At 39.8% G+C, this 10423-nt stretch overlaps 1 protein-coding gene across 4 annotated transcripts in view; it reads right to left on the bottom strand.

Moving 5' to 3' along the window:
- The window catches only part of PH4alphaEFB (prolyl 4-hydroxylase subunit alpha-1), a 74435-nt gene that overhangs the window by 18654 nt on the left and 45358 nt on the right, over window positions 1-10423 (bottom strand). For 3 of the 4 annotated variants that reach the window (XM_037435780.2, XM_075878504.1, XM_037435781.2), the window contains exons 11-13: window positions 8515-8583; window positions 3131-3199; window positions 1020-1116 (exon numbers count right to left, since the gene is read on the bottom strand). In XM_037435780.2, coding sequence (XP_037291677.1) covers window positions 1020-1116; window positions 3131-3199; window positions 8515-8583 — 235 coding nt within the window. The remainder of the gene's footprint in view (window positions 1-1019; window positions 1117-3130; window positions 3200-8514; window positions 8584-10423) is intronic. The other variant, XM_037435782.2, reaches the window with a different exon arrangement.

Below are 10423 nucleotides of genomic sequence, written 5' to 3'. Positions count from 1 at the left end.
CATTAGGTGCCATTTTAGCAGCTCCACTAAAGAGGTATTTCTACACCCGTGACAATATTTTTCTGGTTCCATCAGGTCCTATTTCATGAGAGCCTACTGTAATCCTTGGACTACACCTGCCGCCTGCAGGTTTGCCGTAGGTTCAGTACCTGCCAGTGGCAAGTTGTCCTTTCGTCTACTTTAATTTTTTTACATTTGTAGCATAATTGCTACAGAGAGTGTTCTTTACACTTTCCTTGGCTTGATTGTCTAACAAAGATAATGAGCTCTTAAATTCACCTTTTTTTGTTCTGTATGGTATGAGACATGCATTACTTGGGGTTTACGAATAAATTTTGACCATCTGAGATTATTTAATGTGGACCAGAATATAAGCACATGGGTGTTATTGCATTTAGCCCCCATCGAATTTTGGCCACTGTGCTGGAAATCGAACTTATGATTTAAAACTTGGTAGCACAACAATTCAGCCTGCTATTGTGGTGGATATAGCTTCCCAGGTCATTTTTTGTGATAGTACTTCATTCGAAGCTGTCTAGGTATATACATATTGCAGAAATAAAGTTGTGATTAGCTTTGTGATTACAAACTCTGGCATCTGTGGCACATATTGTTCTCAAGGCAAAGCATCGGTGTGACGTGGCTTGCGATTGATGCATGCCAAATTGCAGAGAGTTCATCATCATGAAGTCTTTGCTTAGGTAAGGTCTGCTCTTGCAAATACATCACTTTTTGAACTGCAAACAAGGCAAACATTCAGGACAGTTTCATTTTGACTCTGCAATATACCATATGAAAACATACTGTTAATTTGCCTCAAGTCACGTAAGCAATGATATGCACTGCACCTGATCACTAGGCACTTTTAATTCTCTTGAAAACATTTACAATATAGACCCACTAGCTGAGATTGGGACTTCCAGCATATACCAACCTAGAACAGGTACCAGTAGAAGGTCTGTTGTATTACAGATGATTTGGCATTTAGTGAACTCTACTGATATGGTAGTCATACTAACCCCATTTCGAGCCAGCAAGAACTGGGCAAGCAGCATGCCGTGTGAGCATGTCCCCCTCACCACTCCGATGAAGATTGTACCAGAAAGCAGCAGCACCCTAGAAACAACAAATAATAACCAGGTATACCACTTGAAATTATGCTTATACTATAGTATGAGCAGATTAATGCCATTTAAAAAAAAATTCGAATAGCAAAATACATACTTATGCACAAAAACTTCCCATTCACCGCAGTGGGACGTAAAATCCCAGATATTATTAATATTATAAATGCATCAAAGTGTTACAAAAAACAGAGAGATATTCAGTGTCTTCTAAACACTAACCTTGCTCTTAGAATTCAGTAAAGGTACATCTTAGATGTAGTTAGACCATTCTGCTGTTTCGGGCAGGAGAACTTGTTTTTTTGGTATGGCTGGGTGATTGAAGTTTAGAACTGTATTGACCTACTTTCTCATTGCCACAGTCATTGCCAATTCAGTTTTTCTGAAAAAAATGTATGCTCCAACAAAAACGAACTTTCTCCAGATAATGCAAAAGGTCACCCATCTCCATCTCCCCACCTGTCTCTGTCAGTGGCTGGTTCTGCCTGCCCAAAGTATAGCTTTCCCCTCACTACTTTTCATATGTTTCCTGTACGTTTGCTTCAAAACTGTAGAAAAAAGACGTGTGCCCATTATGTGACGATACCAGCAAAAGTTCGTTGTTACTTTGTCTCCTATTCACTATTCTCCCCTTTGGTACTGCACTAAGCAGAAGGAATCCAAAAGCTCGAAAAAAATATGGTGGATCCCTCTCCTAAAAATCGGTATACCACAAAAAAAAAAAAAAAAAAAAAAAAACAAACATGCTTTCACAAAGTTGGTTAGGCATTATTTGTGCATTGTTACGCCACAAGGGAGAATGAATGCTACAGCAACAAATTGCAAAATAACGCGAAGAACGACAACCATCTCGAAACTTGCAGTGCACACCTCAAGCAGAAAGCATGCACAAAATGAGCATACACAAGACGTGCGCGGACTAGCAACTGTCACTGCTTGACATTTAAAGCGTGCTATTCAAACAGAAAGAAAGGCTCACAAAACGAACGCCCAAGTATACACAGAACGAGCGCGAGCAACTGTCACGATTCTTATTGCTTCGTGTATGAGCAGTGTGCTCCCTTTGTAGACGTGGCTGCACCAGCGGCAGCTAGTGAGAGAAGTGATTTTTGTGCTCTCTTGAATCACAAGTGTGACAAGCACGCACGCAAGAGAGACCCCGTTCTGTGGAGGGGGCACTGATCAAAACGCTAGAGGTGAGGACCTTGAGAGCATGCCCAGCACAAGGCCTTAGCGCCATCTGGCTACTGATGACGAGAACGCCCTCCAGTTATGAAGCTCTGAGGGCCACCAAACGGTATATGGTGTATATGAATGGCTTGCCCTTAGCATCCTTGATAGTGTATGCTCCGTAGCGTAGTGGTCAGCGCCGTGTGTTGTGGATGAAGAAGTCCCTAGTTTGATGCCCCGTGACAAATCCTTTCGTTCTCGTTTTTTTTTCCTTTGCAATCTGTTAAAATATATTTTACAATGTCATATCGGTGACTGGAATACATCAGCGAAACCGTGGTAGACTTCGACATAAAACACTTTCGTGTTAAAGAGTAGCCAACTGCAGGTTATCATCCGTAAAGCCTCCCAAAACGAAAAGAGATTTTTTGATGAGATACTATCAATGAATGAATGATCCAATTCATATTTGTGTAATTCAAGTATGCAAGTAATAGTTTGCAGCATTGATGAGTAGTGTAAAATGAAAAAAAAAAAGAAAAAAAAAGGAAAAACGGCATAAATTTTATTGACAATCTTTGCATACTGTGGCTTCCTACAGGCAGTGGTACACTTGGCCAATACTGAAGGCAGTGAAACTGGCTACATAGTCAGAAAAAACTGAGTAATGAAAAAAATTGACCATCAACTGTTATTTGTAATAAGATTCAGCTCGACAAAGGTAAAGCCTTAGCATACGGGCAGATGGATACATATATACGATGGATGTATTATACAGTAGTATCAAAAACAGTGATAAAATTAATCACACATCACAACTCAACTATAGAGTTTACCTTCTTTGGCCAAAGGGTCAACCTCAGCTGAGGAAACACTGTTGCACCACCAGCAGACACGTCACTCATCTGCAGAAACAATAAGATTGATATAAAAGCCTTAAAAAATTGGGTGTTTTAATGTAATGGTAATTTTGCTCTAATCCAGCACCAATTGTGCAGTTAGGCTAGCGCTCATGAATTTCTGGTGGAGGTCTTTGTGTGGTTCTAAATCCCGAGCTAAATCCTGAGCTAATTTCGTTCTCATGCCCGTCTTGGCACAGTTCTAAATCTTGCACTAAATGCAGCTGCACGACCTTGAAACCTGAAGAGGTGCATAGCACAGGCAATTAAACAATTCTCTTGGCAAGTGCACGCTTGCCAAGGGTGCCTACTTCTCTTGCACAACGTAGGCATCAGCCAGCTGGTTCAGACTCGTGTTTTGAGATTTTAGGTAAAATGTCGCGATTAATTCTTACCTATTTTAGTAGCTTATATTATTTTAAACCTCATTTACTTTACACTGATCTTTAGCATTACTAGCATTGTTTTAGGCCAGTATATTGACCCCTCTATGACCATGCGACGTAAAACATAGATGGGTGACAACAAACTGGTTTCCTAGGGTGATACATACTTAAAAATCTTGGGACACACGTGCCAAAAACATATCATAATAAGGCACGCTGCAGAAGTGGACTGGAGATCAAGGGGAGATGCTATTCGAAAAAAGCTAGTTTTTTTTCCACTAAATTGCATATTTTCTTTTACTTGCTTTCACAAGTTCAGTTTCCCTATTTTCATGACATAAAGAAATCGAGGCCATAATTGAACTCGACATAGATTAAGATAACTCTTAAAGAAACCAAAGTGGGCATTAAATATAAAAAAGTTCACTCTCTAGAGTCCTGGACATTGTTACCTGGCTGCTTGCAATTGAATTTCGCATCAGAAGTTTTCCAAAGCTACATGCTCAAAATAACCATGATCTCGAAGTTCTCATAATGGAAGAAATAATTTTAAAAAGCATAACTTTGCCCCATAAATGAGCTTTCATTTCTGCGTTTAAAATGCATCTTTCTCAAGATGCAATTTTGGGCAACTTCTTGAGTTTGGAGTTTAGAGATCATTTTTCTGGTGCTTCCGACGGGACAGTAATTAATGCCCCCTTCCCCCCCCTGCCTCGTCCGAAGGAAACTGCCAGACTTAAAATCAAGTTAATTCATTCATTCCTAAATCTTAATGACCTGGAAACTGTGTGCACAGTTGCGTGATCATGCTGAAAAGTTGCTCAGGATGCACTAAGAAGCTTGGAATCATTATGTCACGCAAAGGCAGCGCCACTTTAATGCACACTACTAATGCAGGCCTATCTGTACATTTTTATCAAGTAATATCTGTTGATATAAAGAAAACAATTTTTCAATACTAGCAAAAAAAAATCGTCGGATGTGTGCAGCAATCAACAGTCACGTGGCCGGGTACATTGGATGGTTCATATTTTTGCCACCAGAGGTGCCACAGGTTATGTTTTGTGACTTTCAATAAAGAAATAAAAATATAAATCTATCTCTCACGAAAAAACCAGGATTGGTTTGAGTCAATGCAACAGACAATCTTTACATCAGTGGAGCCATCTCATTTCACGTTTCGGGCAGTTGACGGTCCCTTTAATGCATTTGCAGATAGTGCATCATAATTTGCTCCTAAAGGGAATACTATACAGTGGGACCCCGACTGCTAAACACTTGTTCAAAATGGCACAGCAAAAAAATACAGTTGAGCCACTTTATTGTAATCTAATTTTGAATGACTACTATTTACACGAAACACTAAAAACAACTCAATGAGCACCCTGTGTATAAGTGTAAGGTTGTTATGAACCTAGACTGAACACAACACACTGTATGACTTGAAGTATGTGGGGGGGCTATTACCCCATGTAAAGTTGTCTGCGTCTTGTGGCGCACAAGTGTCTCGCGGATAAGCCACATTTAGGGTTAACAACACGATAGGTGGCATTGTGCTCGCGTGCAAGCTCATCATCATCATTATGATTGGCGCGTTAGCGCCAGGCGTGCCTCATTTAGAGACCCCACAAGTATCAAAGCACATGGTGTGCACTTTCTTTCGGCACCTCTGTGATGATCTTCTCAATGCAAGTAGTGACATGCTCAAGAGGAACTCAGCCTTCTGCAATGAGTATATCAGGCACTAAGGCCTTGATTTCGGTTGCAGGACACATAGCAACCTTACGAATTTTCACAAGGATGTTACGGTCTTCCTCATTGCACTTTCTTTTCATCTAGATTTATTTGCCTTTTTTTTAACTGAAGCAACTAGTGTTGCCACCAGTGGCATAACCAGAAATAATCTTTGAGCGGTGCTATACGCCACTAGTCAAACAGTAAAAAGAGCCAGCATCTAAACAATATCTGAGTCACTTTTCTGCCAAATAGGTATACTCCGACGCTCAGAAAAAAATTTTTTTGGGAAGGGGGGGGGGGGTGCAGGAAGGTGTGGAAGTGTTGTGCCTTGTGATACAAAGACATCCCCCTGGCTATGCCCCTGGATGCCACAGTCAAATTTACTGTGTAATGAAAGGCTAATTTCCAACACACAATACAATTGATTTAGTGTGACCTCTGGGTGCCCTAGAGTAGAATTTACATGCCACTTGAGCATGTAGATGCACGACCCCAACATGTGACGGTGAACACGTGAACACATATAAGACATTTAAATGCTCAAATTTTGTACATACAATACATAGTTATTCTAAATTGCATCACACAAACTGAAAATAACTGCTAGACAGTGCATATTTTTTGGGCCTATAGTTTGGTGTGAATAGATAAAATGTTATGAGATCACTGGTGGCCAGGAACAGCAGTATCTGCTCAAATATCGAGTGATCCTCAAGTCAACACTACTCCTCCACTCCACCTAGTTGTGCACAGTGTTGCCCTTGAAATGAAAAAGTACTACAGCATACAAGAGCTGTTGTAGAGTGTCAATGAAGCACAGTAACCACTTTTGTTGAGGAGTGGCACTTCTATGCCTATCCTTCAGTTGAGGTAGAGTGCTGAAGGGAGGAACAATATAGAAAATGGGGGTCAGTGCTCCTATGGTTGACTTTACAACACTGTGTTCCGAACTTTAGCATGGGCTTTCATTCAAACGTGCAGATGTTAGAAGAGCTTGCAAATAAGCACTGAATGAATAATAAAAGCAGCAGAAGTAATGAAACTGCCGCTGAATCCAAACAGCAGCTTTGTATAAAAGCGGTATGAGCTGCTGCTGCCAAAACATCTAAACTGGTTGCACACAAAGTATCGTCTACTGTACAGGTAAAGAAAAGCATTATGTACCAACCATTTCAGGCTGCAACAGACATCATTAAGGAAGCAGCCAACAGCAACGGCGTGATGTGTTTGTGTTCTTGTGGCATAAACACCCCCTCCCCTTATTAGCAGTAATACAAAATCAATTACTATGTGGTTATATTTAAACTGTGAGATTTGAGAGCTGTGAGCTGAATTCATTCTTAAAGTTCTATCCTCAACAGATTGCTTCCATAGACCTTACTTTCATAAGATTGCGTGTGACCAATGTTAGTCAATAACCTCCCGCCATCAGACAAGTGGACACACCGGCATCGATAAAGTGAAAGCATTATTGGCACAGTTACAATAACCTATGTTATCATTATAAATGTGTACTCTGATGTAGAGCTAAAGTGTAGCACTAATAAGATATTGTGTGGAGGTAAAAAAAATGTACTTTTTATTAAAAATGAATTTAGGCACATAGCTTAAGTTTCTAAATGAATATAGTAATAAAAACAACACAAATAAGTAAACACAGTGGTTGTTAAAGCTTCCATACAATATAATGAAACTGGAGAAAAATCAGAAATCGTGTGTTCGGTAGGTGTCCACAAAGCCAATAGACTGGTTGTCTATACATATTACAAAACGGCTAAAAACTATGCTTGTGGAAAAAACAGGCAAATTATAACAAACACTACTTTGCACTGACTTCATATAAACATACATTATGACAAATTGTGGCCTACATAGTAGGACACTTTTTAAGTTGTATAATATAATGGCTAATAATAGCTTACTTATCCTACAGCAGTCTCAATTTAACAGTTTGATTCCCCAACCTTTTATAAGTTTCTAGGTATTCAATAATGTAACAGCTTCAGCAGACATCTTTGTTTCTACCGGTGTAAAACCAAATGAAGCCTCTTTAGTTTAGTAGATGATCATGTCTGCCAAAATTGCAACGCCACGTGGTGCGGAATTAGGCCAAATTTCAAGATGAACGCTGATCTCCCTTTCTTGCGTGGGCACATGCCCAGACAATGAGGGCATAACGTACACGCATGAATTGCCCTACGTACACGGCAGTGCTGTGACGTTGGTCCTCTATGTAGACGACTGTGCTCTGACATTCCCAACATTAGCACGTGACACGGCAAAAATTATTTAACACAACATGTGTAGTTTATGCAAGTTGTTGCTTGAATAGATGAATAAATATTGAGATAAATAAAGAGACACAAAAAGGAAATGCTTGCGTCTTTTCCATTTTCCCCCCTGTGAATTGCTACGAGATGCGGGGCTAATGTGCTTGCGTTTTGCATGTGTTGGTGCCCCGGCAGTTAGCGCATCAAGCAGGCGCCATCTCTTAAAACGAAATTAATGGCCCTGCGCGTTCGAGCACTCCTTATATGCTCATCTATTCTACCGCATCTAAACGAGCGTTTCCAAACCATCCTGCAGAAACAGGCAGTAGATCACGAAATAATGCTAGTTAACAAAAGAACGCCGCTCACATGTGCACGTGACCTCTTGGTTGAGTGCCGGAGAGGGTAGCGGAAGAGATTTGGCTTGTGAAGGCAGCGCGGGGCGAGTGGCAAGGGTTTTCAGCTCGCCTCCTCGCATCTTCCTTTCACGCCATTTAAAAAAAGAAACAGTTTTCTCGGCTCGTAATGAACCAACTGAAAAAACTTTTGTGGCATAATGCTGCTCATCGAACACGCAATTACTTCCATGGTCTCTCTAAAATTTTTTATGATGCCTGGTGAGGGGCCCATTAATTTTACACTAAACCACAATCAATACCACTACATGAGGCTAATTCAGCTAGCACAACAGAAGATATTAGAGTAAGGAGAGAAAGAGCAAAGTACGTTGATGCCTACAGCATGTCAATTTTAGAGTGTTCAGTCATAATGCTTTGTACATGCACCGTCACTGATGCATGCTTTACATAACTTGAGACCTATGACCATGCAAGCAGTCTAAGCATTCCCGTATCTTCTAAAGCTTATATTTATAGCATAAAAAATAAACAGACAAAGAGACAGAAAGGGAGACTTCACATCTGCTTACATAGTTAAGCCACGTGGAAACCCGGTTGCCATTTGACAAGTGCGGTGGTAGTTTTTGCTTGCCTTTTTTCTTCAAAACAAGAACAAAAAGATAAACATAAGCGAGAATGGCACCACGAGTGCAGCAACATTCACAATAAGCATGATTAGGCAGTTAGTACTGCAGCAGTATTAGTTGCAATAGCCCACATCTTAGGTGGTTAGTAGTAGCAATCTGTGTAATAAGTAGCTTTGAAGTAAAATAGAATAATGCACAGGACATACTACATGCAAAATAAACACAAAAGATCTGCACAAACAAAAAGCAAGGTTAGTACCAACAAAAGCTCAACCTGCACTATTATGACAAAAATGAGAAGCAAACAAACATCACAGCCGTTATAGTAGAAAAAAAAATAATGACTTATACCAAAGAAAATACTGCACTAAAATATATCTAGCCACTAATATGAGCTAGAAAACAGATATCAGCAAAATCTTTTCCTCCGAGTCCAAAGGCGTTGTGCACATGATTATGACATAGCTAATAGAAATGGTGAAAGAAAGCAAAAAAAAAAAAAACAATAACCCAGGGTTCAAGTATCTTATCTGAGAATTAATGTCCCGTCTTTACTAATGACAGTAGATATACTTAAAATGCGCATGAAAAACTCCTGTTATGAAACCTTTATGTTTTATATTACTTCAACTATTCATTTAAACTAACTACAATTTTTGTGTTTCGTGGTGAAATTAAGATAGACAATAATATCTGAGCATGTTATTCCCCACATTTCTTTCAAGCTTACACCATTGTGGCTGAGTGTAATAACTTCCTGTTGATGCGTGGCCTAGTTCTTCAGTTGAATCTTACATCATCTGACTAAAGCCAACAATGAATTTTTTCTTTTGCCTATATGAACTAAACAACAATCACAAAGCATACCGTTAGCAAAATGTATAAGCTGCCATGTACATGAAATTTTGAGTTGAGAACTCACTAAGACCTGCACATTTTTCAGTCATCATAATCCCCCCTCCCCTCTTTTTTTTTTGTGCATAACTTAAGAAATGTCTTGAAAATTGTTAACGTGCCGAAAATAATCCAGACAGTTAAGAGCCAAATGTTTCCCATCTTCTTGCCCTTTAAACCTGTATCTGTGAAAGTAGCCTGTCGTAGCGGCATCACCTCTACACATAATACTTTCGATTTTTTTTCTCTGGTAGCCATTCACAATCCAATAATTATTAATTTCATGTCTCACTACATCGTAAAATTAGTACTTAGCTCCTTCCCTGTTTAAACTTATCCATCTGTGATATCAAAGTAGTTTGGTAACACATCTGTGCTGGATGACACCTTACAGCACCTCGACATGCTGTAACTACATGCCACAAGAGTTGCAAGCAATTGCAGCGTGAAGAAGACAAGTCCGCCGGTAAAAACGTCAGCTGCTGTGGCACTCGTGTTCACATATCTAAGAGTTGCAAGTGTTCCTTGTGGCACGTGTCGCATATACCTCATTTGGCAAGCACATGCCACATGAAACACAACCATATATGGCGTGTGGTTGCTGTATGAGGAGTTAGTGTTCCGTCCGTCTATGAGCTCTGCATGCAGTACAATTCAGTAGCACGTCTATCTAATGGGCAAACGCACACACATACTCCACCTGCAAAGTTGGTGCCTACTCACACTGCTCAAGGCATAACTGGAGCCCTACTACCAAGTAATTGTGCATAATCTATTATATAGGAAGCAAAGGATGTCGTGCGACTTCCTCATACATATGTTTTTGAAAATTTGAAAGTTTCTTAATAAAACAAAATATAAAAAGCCAAACTTGTATTGAAGTCAATGCTGAAAGAGAGAGAGATTAGTGATCCAGTGTTAAAGCCATAACTTATGCAAAAGCAAGATAAAAAAGAAG

This window comes from Rhipicephalus microplus, chromosome X (assembly GCF_043290135.1).
Source record: "Rhipicephalus microplus isolate Deutch F79 chromosome X, USDA_Rmic, whole genome shotgun sequence".
Taxonomy (NCBI): Eukaryota; Metazoa; Arthropoda; class Arachnida; order Ixodida; family Ixodidae; genus Rhipicephalus; species Rhipicephalus microplus.
Note: the sequence above shows the minus strand (reverse complement) of the source record. Positions and strands in the feature narration are given on the sequence as shown.